The 13,779-nt window shown below is 39.5% G+C and overlaps 2 protein-coding genes across 3 annotated transcripts; one reads left to right on the top strand and one right to left on the bottom strand.

The window, feature by feature from the left end:
- Positions 1–5,238: 5,238 nt before the first annotated feature.
- On the top strand, positions 5,239–7,232 carry tac3a (tachykinin precursor 3a). 2 transcript variants are annotated; one of them, XM_034086934.2, is made up of 7 exons: positions 5,241–5,493; positions 5,744–5,853; positions 5,948–6,047; positions 6,288–6,317; positions 6,398–6,451; positions 6,587–6,653; positions 6,945–7,232. In XM_034086934.2, the coding sequence occupies exons 2-7, from the start codon at positions 5,758–5,760 to the stop codon at positions 6,961–6,963; spliced, it is 366 nt and encodes a 121-aa protein (XP_033942825.1). In that variant the 5' UTR covers positions 5,241–5,493; positions 5,744–5,757; the 3' UTR covers positions 6,964–7,232. The 2 variants fall into 2 exon arrangements, with proteins under 2 accessions (XP_033942826.1, XP_033942825.1); XM_034086935.2 differs by lacking the exon at positions 6,288–6,317 and having other exon boundaries at positions 5,239–5,493.
- Positions 7,233–7,386: 154 nt separating this feature from the next.
- c1galt1la (core 1 synthase, glycoprotein-N-acetylgalactosamine 3-beta-galactosyltransferase 1, like a) lies at positions 7,387–12,557 on the bottom strand. The gene is made up of 4 exons (XM_034086922.2): positions 12,212–12,557; positions 11,027–11,281; positions 10,014–10,678; positions 7,387–8,446 (listed from the first exon to the last, which is right to left on the bottom strand). The coding sequence occupies exons 2-4, from the start codon at positions 11,235–11,237 to the stop codon at positions 8,096–8,098; spliced, it is 1,227 nt and encodes a 408-aa protein (XP_033942813.1). The 5' UTR covers positions 11,238–11,281; positions 12,212–12,557; the 3' UTR covers positions 7,387–8,095.
- Positions 12,558–13,779: the final 1,222 nt, after the last annotated feature.

Raw genomic sequence — 13,779 nt, 5'->3', positions numbered from 1 at the left:
TGGACTACCTATGTTGCAAATTTATTATCTTTTCAATTTACACACGGCATCTATTGCACGTCTGTCCGTCCTGGGAGAGGGATCCCTCCTCTGTTGCTCTCCCTGAGGTTTCTCCCATTTTTCCCTTTAAACTGGGTTTTCTTTGGAAGTTTTTCCTTGTACGATGTGAGGGTCTAAGGACAGAGGGTGTCGTATTGTCATACTGATATTCTGTACACACTGTGAAGACCACTGAGACAAATGTAACATTTGTGATATTGGGCTATATAAATAAACATTGATTGATTGATTGATTGATTGATTGAAACCAGAGGATATTTAAATGATGTTCACACTCAGACAGCCTATCTTTACACACATGCAGATCAATGTTTGAGAAGGACCTGAAAAGACCAAGGATAAGGCCAGGAAGTTTTTTAATATTTCAACTGACTACTCATGTCATTAGACCTCAATACAAAACACAGTCCTTCATACACATCCTTAAATGATCTTAGCATGAGACTGAGCTGTGTCTCTTATCTTTGTCTTCTCCAATACTTCTATCTAAAGATATCATTGGAATCCAGCTGGGAGTAAGTCAACCGTGAATGTCCTGCTGACCTTTCAGCACTCAGCTGTCCGCACCTCTGAGGGGAGCCCATTATAAGTCTGATCTTTTTGATAAAAGATGTGACGGTAATGGATGACGTTCACATGCAACACATCCTCACTCCCAGGTCGGCCTATGTTGACGTTATGTCAAGTCCCTTGTGTCGGCTTTTTCCAACGCAAGGGGGGGGCCCTTAGCGTACATTTTCACCTTTCCAGGATGTCCATAGGCTTCTATATAGCTCCCTAAACGTATGTTGTAGACTAATTGAGATCGCGAGCAAATGCTACCCGCAGATCCATTCTCACAGCGTTTATCAACCTTTTTCTTACTCAATATCAAGCCACACTTATTGTTTTTACTTCTTTATTTTAATTGAATAATGTAGGACTTTTGTTGCCGTCAGTTCTGCGGAGGGATTTGACGCTCATGGAAGCACGGCATTCGTTTGTGTCGACTGCCCTTAAAGGCAATGTGAGCGTCCATTCTCATTGGATAACGGAGAATTGTACACCCGGAAGTAAGTATTCCCCTTACTGTCGATTGATTTTACAATGATATCTGCACTACTCATCGACTAAAAAACACCAGATTATCCTTGTTAATTACACAACATTGATTGGTTTAAATTGTGTGCAATGCTTTTGTATTTTTCCCCTTCGATTCGGAGAAACAAATATTTTTTCGGAGTAAAGGATGGCAGAAGACACTACACTACCCAGAATCCCCAGCTATCGTTTGGACTACACCATGTGCTCTGTTTGACAAACCCCGTGATAGTCCTCAAGCTCTGTGATTGGAGAGTGTGCTCCGAGGGTTACGCCAAGCCTCGAACAGCACTTGAAATGGGATGGAACCACGGCAGACTGTCCAAACTGGATTTGAACGGGTCCACTACGTCCCCCCCTCCCCCACTCCGTCCCCAGAACTACACATGCAGGCTATTCTGTTTCGCAACATGTTCTCTATCTATGGCTATACTGGGAGTTGTAGTTGTAGACGTTTTCATATTTCCCATAATAAGAAGTTGCCAGTATTAAACTGGTTTAGGGGACAGGAAACACTCACATTTAAAACATATAATTAATAAATGGGGGAAAATTGCTTGTGCCCATAATGGGCAGCATTAATATATATACACACATGCCAGCTAAGGTCAGAAGAGCTTTATTTAACAGCTGGTCTTATGTTTGTGACCCCTGTTGTTAATTGATAACATTACATTACATTACATTAATTGATAAGCCTGAAACATGCACTTGTCAAGGTTCAGAGGCACATTTTGCAAATATGGCAGTAGCCATCGATCAGCTTAAGATAAGATATACTTTATTGATCCCAAGTTGGAACATTTGCGTTACATCAGCATGTGTAACAGTTGTAAATATGCAGTGGTGTTTATTTGTAAATCATTTAGTATAATCACACAAATTCTGTGTTTTATATTTAACAATTCTGTGTTCTTTATTTATTGATTGTTCAATACCTGACAAGGCCGGAGATGAAATATCTACATACATCTTATAAGTGTATAATACATATGTATAATATCAGTTAAAATAAGTGCTTCAACATAGTTAACATTGCTGGAGGTATGCACAAATATTGATAGATGTCTTGTAATGCACTATTGAGGAACCTGCGACCCAAGTTTTTCATTCAATGCATAACTACACCATAGTTGTGTAGGCCTATATGATATGTCAATAAACCTTAGAAAATCTTGAAATCTTGAAAGGGATGTGCAAAATAGTCATTATATACAGTCTTTAATTAACTATTAGTAGAGAATAACGAGTAATGAATATACTTTATAGGGATCCTATTAATATCTAATAATAAAAATAATGAAATTCAATAACATGCTTTAACCACCAGGTGTCCCTTTATATCAGCTGTGCACCTTTATGGTGTAAATACAGCCTATCTACCAATTGGATCAAATATAAAAGTCAGCCGAATTAGTGTTGATACTGCAAGGAGACGTATTGTGTGAAAAGAAATGTAAGATGTTGTTTAATGGCTGATATATTTATCCACGTCAAGTTTTCAGTTCCTCATGTTTGTCTCAAAGTCTTCTCATCAGGGCTCTATAAATACAGAACTACGGCAGATATGTAATATTTAATGCAGCCGAACCGTGTATTACAATGCCGTTATGTGAGGACTTTCAAAGAGAAAAGCAAGCACACTCGGAATAAAGTATTATTTTATTGTTTTTAAATGTTTCCGGTCTGTTTCCGGTATTTGTTAATGACGATGTGCTGTGAGATGTGAGACTGGAATTGCACAGGGGAAAATAACGTATCTTTAGATGCGGATTTTGTTAAACTAATACGTTTGCGCTGTGGACCAACACTATACATTGACGGGGAAGGGGGTAGCAATAAAGATAACACCATTAAACAGTTACACAACATAACAGAAATAATATCGATAGCAGCGTCCCTAGCAACCACCAACAATGAAAACGTGCTATGGACGCAATTTCCTGAAGTAATCTTCGTAATAACTAGCAAACTAAAGATCATGTACATCCACTGCAACAAAATATTTGTTTCTCCGAATCGAAGGGGAAAAATACAAAAGCATTGCACACAATTTAAACCAATCAATGTTGTGTAATTAACAAGGATAATCTGGTGTTTTTTAGTCGATGAGTAGTGCAGATATCACTGTAAAATCAATCGACAGTAAGGGGAATACTTACTTCCGGGTGTACAATTCTCCGTTATCCAATGAGAATGGACGCTCACATTGCCTTTAAGGGCAGTCGACACAAACAAATGCCGTGCTTCCATGAGCGTCAAATCCCGCCGCAGAACTGACGGCAACAAAAGTCCTACATTATTCAATTAAAATAAAGAAGTGAAAACAATAAGTGTGGCTTGATATTGAGTAAGAAAAAGGTTGATAAACGCTGTGAGAATGGATCTGCGCGTAGCATTAGCTCGCGTTCTCAATTAGTCTACAACATACGTTTATGGAGCTATAGCCTATGGACATCCTGGAAAGGTGAAAATGTACGCTAAGGGCCCCCCCCTTGCGTTGGAAAAAGCCGACACAGGGGACTGGACATAACGTCAACATAGGCCGACCTGGGAGTGAGGATGTGTTGCCACATGCAATACAGCAGAGGGTACATGTCATGTCATGTGACTACCTCTGATATATTGAGGGTCGTCCATTTAGCCCTGCAGCACATCTGACCCAAGATCCATTCACTTTCGGTTGGATGAGAAGCTTCCTCATGCTATGGCAAGTTGTATATTTAGCCACCGGCCCTCTTTTCCTGTACTCTCTGTCAGTCAAAATAACAGGGCTGCTTTGATGATTACCAACCATATGAAAAAACACTCATCAATAATGTAAAAATGCAATTAATGACTTCCCCCACCTCTGTCAGATCTCCTACCCCGAACCCTTCCCTGCTTTGCTGCCATCCCCACGTTACATCCAGGAACAGGACAAATATGGAAATAGAATTCATTACTAAAACATATCAGTGTTAACCTTTTGTGAAGTGCACTATTTGGACACTATATGCTTTGTTGTGGGAGTCATACCCTCATCAAACAGGTCTCAGTCTGAGCACAGCCATTTATATCTGCACTGCAGTGGTTCCCTGTGACGGTTTTATAGCTGTGATCTCAAACGTTGCTTTGCTGAAATATTCATGCTTCTTTGCATTCTGATTGTGTGCCTGAATACCAACACAAGTGTAATTGCTTATGTAATTGCAAGAAAATTATTGGTTTGGGGGGGCATTAAATAAAAAGTTGTTTTCAGCTGCTGATGATGTAGGGAAAATACGTTACACATAAATATATTTTCAGGATTTACTTGAATGTTTTATTTATGAGAAAATGCCGCTCGAGGTAAAAAGTATGATGAAAAGTGTCACACTGTCTGTGCTTATACAAGTTACAAGACAGACAATTCATCTCAGCACCTGTCAGAGCCGATAAGAGAGAATTCAGCAGTCATGAAAGCAATTTCAAGTGACCCTCTGAACCACATGTTACCCATTGTGTCAATGCTGGTGATGATGTGTCGGTCGGTCCTAACATCACATCTGGTGTTGAGTTGTCAGTCATGACAACATATCATTGTTCTCTTGAATACTGTCAAAAATATAATTCTCGTTTGTATTCAGATAGTTTGGTGGGAAAATTACATGTTATCCCGTCAACTAACCAAAACCCACCCAGTAAGGTGGACAAATTATTGTGTTTATTTTCATTACAAACAGACAGTTGTGTGGCTCCTCCAGTCACATACATCACCATCTTCTATTGGGACAGCAGAGGCAGATGCTGGCTGTATAATTACTTCCTAAAAAGATCAGAATCTTGACAATGACCATTTTCTACTGGTCAATGGGGTGGAAAGACACCATGAGGAGCATGTAAGGATGATGCCAAAGACATGGATAAGTGAAACTGCTGCGCACATGTCCACTTTATACCAAACAAGATGTAACAATGTGTTTTTGATGCTTTCTTTAAATAAAACTGCAGTTGGAATCAAATATTTATTTTAAATAGGTTCAGGGATGGACTTAAGTCACGCACCTTTATCCTCGTGACGTTGCCTATACGTGTATTTCTGATGGTGTCTGTACGTGCGTGTTAGTGGGGAGGCAGCAGCTCTCAGGAGCATCATGACCATCAGTGTGTATTCTACGTAGGCACAACGTGATAAGACCTGATAGTGATACTCCACCTACGCTCTGGTTGCTGATTGGCGTTACGCAGGAATCCAGTTATTATTTATTAGCAGAGAGCGTGGACGTCTCATTTATGCTGGCCTGATCTCACTGCAGGATCTATCCTTCTTCACTTCTCTGCACCGGGCGCACGCAGACTCTTTTTCCAAACTATCTGCTTGACAGAAAACAGGTAAAGTAAAGACTTTTAAATGCTTAAAGTAAAAATGTGAACATATTTATTCTATTCATTTTATTTTAGACCATTGTATTTTTCTTCCATTAAGAGGTTTATTTAATGGTTTAATGTGACTTTTGGGAGAGAGAATGCATGATATTATTGTTGTCTCTTTGTGTCTGTTATCGCTGGATAAATACAAGAGAATCAAAACAATAATGTATTAACAACATCTGTTGATGTTCAAAACTGTTTTTTTGCGCAGGAGGTGCTGAGAAAATGAAGGGAGGTGTGCTGCTGGTGACTCTGTTCCTCATCATGAAACTTCGATACAGCCATTCCAGATGCGAGGAGCCCGGAACGCGCAGATCAGAAGTAGGTTTCCGGGCGCGCAGTGACAAAGCTGATTTGCACGTCATATTTTAAACATAAACTGATTGTTTATTTGTTTTGCTTTTCATAATTGCAGAAGCCCACAGTCTTGGACAACCTCAAGCGGAACATTCTGAAGAGGTATAGCGATTTAGATTATGACAGCTTTGTAGGTCTGATGGGCAGAAGAGATGCCGGTAAGTCTCCCACTGATTTCATTCTAAAATGTGTAGAAGAAGTAATTCGTGTTAATAATACTTCATTAAATACAAATACAAAAATGCGATAAACTGTTGTAAATGCTGTCCCTTACTTAAATCTGGTGATTTACAAATAGTATTTTGATCTAGATTTTATTTCCTCAAAAGTGTTCTTCTATTTTACAATAGCCTACTGCTCTTTGTCTTTTCGTCTCGGTTTCATTTGATTATTATCAGATGATAGCGCTGTACCTGCACCACAAAAAAGTAAGATATTTATGATTTAGTACTGATGTGAAGTGTTCATAAAACACAAAAGTGACTGGTTACTATTCTTCTTTTTTTAGGGGAAATGAATGACATTTTTGTGGGTCTTATGGGAAGGAGAAACTCAGAGCCTGGTAAGTGTGGCATTTCACAAAACGTCACTTTTCATAACAGCCCTGTTGGCTTTTATAAGCATTCAGATTCAATGTGTTCTCTGGTGTTCATCATGCAGACAATGTATCTTGATATTGCAATGTCTGCTCTCACAGATAATGGTCCCTTGAGAAGAGAGTATCCAGAGAGGAGAGGCATTTTTCTCAACAAGTGCAGGCTGAGGTGAGTGCCTCTAGTTTATTTTTCATTCAGTAGATTTAACATCTTTACTAAAGAAAAAGTTAAAGCCTAAAAGGTTCTTGAAATATATGAGTTGAAACTTTAAGTACATAAAAGCACTGCTGACTCAAATCACTCTTTTATATTTTCTCTGTATGCTTTTCTTTTGAGTATATCTCATATTGGCATTATCAATGAAATGTATGAAATCATTTATTGTACATATTTAAATAGTATGTGCATGGGATTAATACTCAGATATAAATACACTATATACAATGTGTTTTGTTGAAGGTTTCTTCAGGGGCTGTAAAACTTCATTCAGAAGCAACTCTCATCTGGCATCGATGACAGAAGATCACAGAAAACACAACAAATTAACTAAATGTCTGATGGAAATGAATAAATGGCGTGATTCACACTGTTAGCCTGCCAGCTTGGCTTATGAGAGTGAATATAAACTAAACGGATTGTATTTGTTTCATCTGAAGACAAAACATGATTATAGTGACAGCCGATACATTATATTTATGTTCTTCTTCTTGCTTAAAATGTTCAAAATAAACCAATTTTTTTTATAAATCATCTATTCATTTAAAACATTGGTGCATTTTCCTGAAGCTGTTTATGAGTGTTTTTTTTAAATCTGGGCAGGCTCTACTGCATACAGCTATGTTCACACCTGATACAATTGTTATTGTTGGGTTACATAAAATAACTTTACAAAAGGGCTTCATTGTTGTTTTATATAATATCCTTTTTATCAAAAGCCACATTGTATTAACAAACAAGGGGGTTTGAAGTTTCCTCTTCTACATCAGAGCATCTCATATCATTCAAAGGAAAAAAGTAAGTACAGTTTTAACAGGTGGGGCTCAAAGTAAACACTGTAGAGTCTGCTTTAACAATTTAGCCCTAGAGAGAAATAGACTCCACAAGAAAAATGCAGACACAAAGGCAAACAGAATACATTTTGTCATCTGGATTTAATTTGAAATTAAACATTTTAATCAGATATGTACAGAGAACATCAGATATAACACAATAAAAGCAAATACAATGTAAAGAAAATAAGCACACTGCCATTTGTTGCTGCTGTCCATTTAAAAAACAAAATTAAAAAAACATTTAAAATATATATTAAAAAAAATCTTGTATTACTTTCAACACATATTTAAGACTTTGTGACATCATAAGATAATTAACTAAAATGACTATTTAAAGCGCAATAAACCCAAAAGTTTATCTTGGTTTAAAAAAAAAAAAACAGTCAACGCATAGGAGCTGAAACTAAATCATATTCAAATATTAAGCACTCTCTCTGTGAGGGCTCACGGTGTCATACTGACTGGAAAAACACTGTGATTGGATCAAGGAAGAGCGGTCAGAAGAAAACATTGGCCAACATACTGTGCAGGGAAATCATCCCCGGCTCGAACACAGAATCAGCGGTGCCGGCCCTGAGTGACTCCAGTCCGGTTCTCTGTGACGCCAGAGTTTAAATCGTCTTTCCCGAGTTTCTCTGGCTCAGTCTCTGATTTAGTTTTGTTTCCACCGAGCGAGGAGGCTGAAGTTGTGTGAGCCCTTCCATCTGTCACCTCCTGAACCGCTTTAAGTCCTGCCGTCACGACTGTCTGTGAGAGTGGGCCGGGGGTCAGACCCTGGCGTACGGAGGGCCGGTAGCGCGGCCGGTAGCCGAACGCTCTCAGGTGATAGGTGTAATACTCCAGAGTGTACATCAGCTCTGCTTCTACATAATGGAAAGACACTGCCAGGTCAGAGCAGCACTGCGGACCCTGAGGAAGAAAAACAGACCATTTAGAGATACATTTAACACATGAAATTAAGACCCATCAAAAATGTTTCATTTTAGCATCAATAAATGTGATGACGTAAAAAATGTGATGCAATTTTTCATTTAGAGGGGTATTCCCTGACATCCACCGCAGTGCAGACAGATTTCACATGTTTCCCTGTACAATGTATGCAAAAGATAAATGTCTAGCTGCACAAGGTGTCTGTACAGTGAAAAGACCTTACGGTAATGACTTCAATAAACTTCTTAAAAATAAAAAGACACATGTCATTCAAGGGATACATAGGAACATGTTATATGCAAACAGATGAGCAAATACGGTCTCTATTTCATTGGAGAGTTCTAACTGACAATGCTGTTGGCATTATGAGCACAACAATTGCCTAAATTGTTGTGATTACGAGTAACAAGTCAATGTAAAACTAGATAAAATGCCCATGTTCATCTTGATTTAAGCTATTACCCAATGCAACAGTTTGATTCATTTATGTGTTTTTAACAGCTTTTGTCAAACAGACGTATGTTGCACAGAAATATAACCTATTAAGTTTGGTCTCGAAAGATAAAATACTTGTTTGTAGGATCGAGTCTTTGTGTTAGTCGTTTTGAGTCTGTTTTTATAATGAGACATGCTGACAGTTTTGAAACGACATTTGTTCAGTCTGATAAAAACATAATTACTTTAATATTAAAAATTGATTTGTTTTCTTTGTCCCTTTCAAACCGAGGATAATACAGCTCAATACGCTGGCAGTAAGTGTGTGACAGTGTCAGTAATGTAATTCATTGGAATTGCAAAGTACAATAAATGAGTTGCATTATCTGCCACAAATTGACCAATTTTCCCTTTGTTGACAGGACATTGTCTCTGCTGCAATCATCTACTTTAAAATTAACTAATCTCTATTTCAATTCACTCGTTCTATGACGAGGTGCGGCATTCAAATGTGCAAACATAATCCCAAAATAATTTATTTAGTTATTGTCCCTGTGATGATTACCTACATTTTGCTTAATTCATCAAGAGCAAACAAACAGTATACTGAACACATAGAGAATAGACCCCTACATTTCAAAATGTAAGGACACTCTTCTTACTTTAAGTGCATATTTAAACTAATGATATTAAAGGATTTTCAACCAATAGGTTCACTCCCCCAATAGCTTGTCTTCCTAACCTGACTTGCCCTTTAATAAGGCTAATCGCCTCCACAGGATGTCTGTCTAATCACAAAGCTATCAGACAACCACCTTCTGCTTCAATGGTGACATTTGAGGCACATTTAGACAGCTAACAAAGAACATAGAGAGGCAATACATATGGGGAGAGAGTGTAATATGACATGTAGTAAAAGCTCCTGAGGAAAATCAAACTATGTTTTTTTGGGTTATATGGTATGCTTCTTAACCCTCAGTCAACTGGATGTGCTCTTTTAAAGCATTTCGAGCACAAATACATTATTTACTTTTACGATGTCCACCATCTCATACTGTAATAACATTTTGCAGCACTAACTGACACATAAAACATAAGTGAAGGGACTTGCCTCAACAATCGGGTAGTAACAATAGCTCCAGTACCAGAAGCTCTTTGAGAATTTGCCAGTTAGATGGTGCTCTGGCACAAACGGGTGGAAAGTTTCTCGATGTAGAGTGTCTCTAGAGTCCCCCGCCTGAACGCCCATCTTCTCCAAGCACTGCCCCAGCGCCAAGTCCTCTACAGGGGTGGTGTGTGTGCAAACTTTGGTCCGAAAGCCTTCCACAAATCTCTTGAGGGCCTCTTTGCTCAGCACGTAGCCAGCCCCTCCGCTCATGTAACCTTGCTTTGTGTAAGGCTTGAAGCGTTTGCCGAAGTAGATGGGCTCTTCAGGGGTGTGGTTCGACAGGATCCAGCGCAGGTTGTCCACCACAACGAAGGTGTCATCGTCTGCCTTTAAGAACCAATCTGCTTCACTCGCATGGTGCTCGTAGACATAATGAAAAGCTCGAATGGTCTTCCAGTAGAGCTGGTCACGGCCCTCCTTAGTGCCCAGGCCCACAGTGGGGAAGTCTGGGTCCTCCACAGAGCTCATGAACACCACCACGTTGCAGTGGCGACTCCAGGTGGCCCTCACATGGCGGGCCCGGCTCTGCAGGTTGTACGGCCCTGTCATCACCCAACAAAGAACGCGTACCTTCTGGTACAACACATCTGCCAGCCGGCTGTCTTCATCTAGAAGGACACACATCAAACTGTATAACTGGTGGGCAGTGGACTAAATGTATCTGTAGTTCCATCAGGAATGGCCCAATGCCATGGCACATGAGCATGGCAGATCCATATCCAATCAGTTTACTCCACATTCCTTCTGTGTGGTGTGCTATAATGCTTTCTTTTTTTTACTTCACCAACATCCCCATAATCACAAAAGCATCTTACTTAATATTGTTATATTTGGTCAAATCTAGCTATGATGGGTAAGATATACAGCGTTTTGATTTAGGATCAATTAGCTTTATTTGTCAGCCCATACTAGATGGTTTGATCTTTAGAGGATTAGCGTGAAAGAGAGTAAAGCACCTGCATGGTGAGGGTGGAGCAGGTTGATGAGAGCAGCTCCTTCCTTCCTCCAGCTGGTTGGGCTCTCCGACACCGCTGTGGCTCTTTCCTGGGCCTCTGTCAGCACCGGGTAACTCCTCTCAAACCACACCTGGCGTAGGAAAAAGTAGATGCTGCAGGCCCCCACCAGGAAGCCCAGGGAGAAGGCCAATCTGGAGCTGGAGCCCTTCATGGTGAGACTGCTCCAAGCACAGTGATGTCCCAGTTACACCATGCCTACACGGGAACACAACGCACAGTTTGATGGACTGACATACCTGCTATGTGTCTCTTGAAGTACCTTTAATATTATTGTGCAAATCATTGTGTCTCAAAAGGCAAACAACTCTGAGTGAATGGTTAATAAATGAAAAAATGGGGTTTGAGAACACACTGTTATGGGTTGCACTTTTCATATCCAGACTACAAACCATTTCAAGCATTGCCCCCTGGAGCCTAATCTCCCCATCCTTTATTAACAGGGAACTGTTGTCTTAAAAATCCTGCATGTTATTGCAATACATTTGGACAGGAACCACAAACAACTGTTTTGCAAAGCCTGTGCACAGAAACTGACTGTGTAAACATGTAGAACTTGTGTTCCCAACCTAAATGATTTGTACCTTAATGTAGGCGAAATCAGAAAGTGTGCCCCAATAAAAATGGTGGTATCATATTGATTGACCCAGAAATAAAGAGGCGTCAACGTTTTGCTATTAACCTTATCACTACATTTCTCTCCATCTTCAAGTCAGATTTGTTTTTAAATCTTACATTTAACCCTGCTTTAATACAACACGTTCAGTTTGTCGTGAGAACGTTAGAGAAGTACTGCTACATTTCATTGTGTTGCCTCAATGATGTGGTTAAAGACCCCAAAGGCAGATTTGAACAGTTAACATGACGACTGTTGTTTTTGATAAACACGTACTTTCCACCTTTAATGCTTCCTTCCATTATCCTGACCATGAATAAAATAGGCGACAATCCAGCAGGTCTAATCGAGGTTTACATCCGTTTACACCAAACACATGACTGCTGCGACAGCGAATTAAGGCCATGTGGAAGTCAGACCCATAACTATGAATCTGCGGAAATGTTATTCACACTAGTAGCTGTGTGTATATTTCCACTCAGCAAAAATGTGTTTATGTTTGTGCTATTTACCTTTGAAGGGGCATCAGCCTTTGTGAGCACGATATGCTTGCAAACCCTCAAGCCTTTAGCAGCGGCATATTTCCTGTTTCTTAAAAACGCAGCAGGCTGATACACCTGTCAGTCATGTCGTCACACGTTAGTCACATTCATCCGGTGAAATGCTTTTGATTGAAGTCGTCGCTGTTTTCCTTAGACAAAGAAGATGATTTGTAGGGTGCAAGGCTCACAGTAGATTTACATTCTTCAGCATCAATGGCTAAAGCTCTGAAAATGCGGCCTCTCATTGGCTGGCTGTCGGTGACGTAATGAGGAAGCTGCCTTTCACAAGCTGCAATGCATTAAAGGTGGTGTAGGTACATTTGAGAAACCGGCTCGAGATACACTTTTTGTTATATTCCATGGAATGTTCTTAACATCCCGATAGCAATGAATGCATTTAAGTGCTTTGACAACAAATTCATAAAAAAACGTCATCTGTGGAAGCCGTAGTACTGTAAAAAGCACGACCAACCATTTTTAGCCGGCCGAGCTAAATTAACTGGATGGCCTACCTGCCTGGCCTATCTATCTATGCACACATTTATCTCGTGCCCTCATTGGTCATGTGCGCGTTCGTGTGTGTTGGAGGAGGGGCTCTGTAAGGAAGTTGCAGATTTTCTCCGGTTGTGTATTTTCAAATTCTAGCGCACTCGAGCTGGTTTCTCCGAAATTACCTACCCCACCTTTAACTGTAATAAAGTAGTTTGATTAATAGGCTACTACATGTATTTATAATGTTTTAATAAGTAACTGGAATATGCTGTGACATAAGCGAAAAAGGAAAGAGAGGGCATTTTGTAATCATGACCACTAGGTGTCACACTAACAAAGCCTATACCAGGGTTGCCAACTTTGGGTACTTGGCTGGAGTGAGATTTTGATATCATGGGTTTAATTACACATATGCGCACTACATGACTGCTATCGTGTCAGTAGCGGGACCTTAGCATATAGGATATATATACACAATATATACAAATACACAATATTGGATACAGACTATAAAGGGCACAAAGTTGCATTCACTAATGAAAGTCAAACACATGTTTGTTTCCACTGTTTTATTGTGGGCATAGGCCTGTCACGATAAGCAATTAATTGACTTATCATACGATAAATAAAAATGAACTCGATAAATTCCCATTTACATGAGGATGTGACTAGCAGTTTGAAAGAATATACTTGAATTATTATTATATTATTATATATTATCATTATGTCAGTGGTCTAAAATGGTCATACAACGGTGGCGACAATATTATCGTTTATCGCAATAATTTCCGGGAAAATGTATCCAACAAAATTAATTATCGTGAGAGGCCTATACATGAAACACACGCACACAAACAAATCTGCAGACTTACTTCAAACTGCCAAATATATTAATTAACACACTCTCACTCTCATATACTCTTTGACTGTATTTTGGCCTAGTAGAACAATAAGCAGCAGACTTTTACTTTTTTATCATTTCTACTGGATCTTAGATCTGCGCATGCGCAATACGGGCCGGGGATTGACCAACCGTCTCCCACTGC

Source organism: Pseudochaenichthys georgianus, chromosome 7 (assembly GCF_902827115.2).
Source record: "Pseudochaenichthys georgianus chromosome 7, fPseGeo1.2, whole genome shotgun sequence".
In the NCBI taxonomy this organism is placed as follows: Eukaryota; Metazoa; Chordata; class Actinopteri; order Perciformes; family Channichthyidae; genus Pseudochaenichthys; species Pseudochaenichthys georgianus.
Note: the sequence above shows the minus strand (reverse complement) of the source record. Positions and strands in the feature narration are given on the sequence as shown.

Excerpts from the sequence above, each read along its gene's own strand:
- tac3a (XM_034086934.2), top strand. The coding sequence starts at position 5,758 with ATGAAGGGAGGTGTGCTGCTGGTGACTCTGTTCCTCATCATGAAACTT. Across the intron at positions 6,048-6,287 it reads GATGGGCAGAAGAGATGCCG|ATGATAGCGCTGTACCTGCA; the intron begins GTAAGTCTCCCA and ends GATTATTATCAG. Across the intron at positions 6,452-6,586 it reads AAGGAGAAACTCAGAGCCTG|ATAATGGTCCCTTGAGAAGA; the intron begins GTAAGTGTGGCA and ends CTGCTCTCACAG.
- c1galt1la (XM_034086922.2), bottom strand. The coding sequence starts at position 11,237 with ATGAAGGGCTCCAGCTCCAGATTGGCCTTCTCCCTGGGCTTCCTGGTG. Across the intron at positions 10,679-11,026 it reads GCTCCACCCTCACCATGCAG|ATGAAGACAGCCGGCTGGCA; the intron begins GTGCTTTACTCT and ends GTGTCCTTCTAG. Across the intron at positions 8,447-10,013 it reads GTTACTACCCGATTGTTGAG|GGTCCGCAGTGCTGCTCTGA; the intron begins GCAAGTCCCTTC and ends TTTCTTCCTCAG.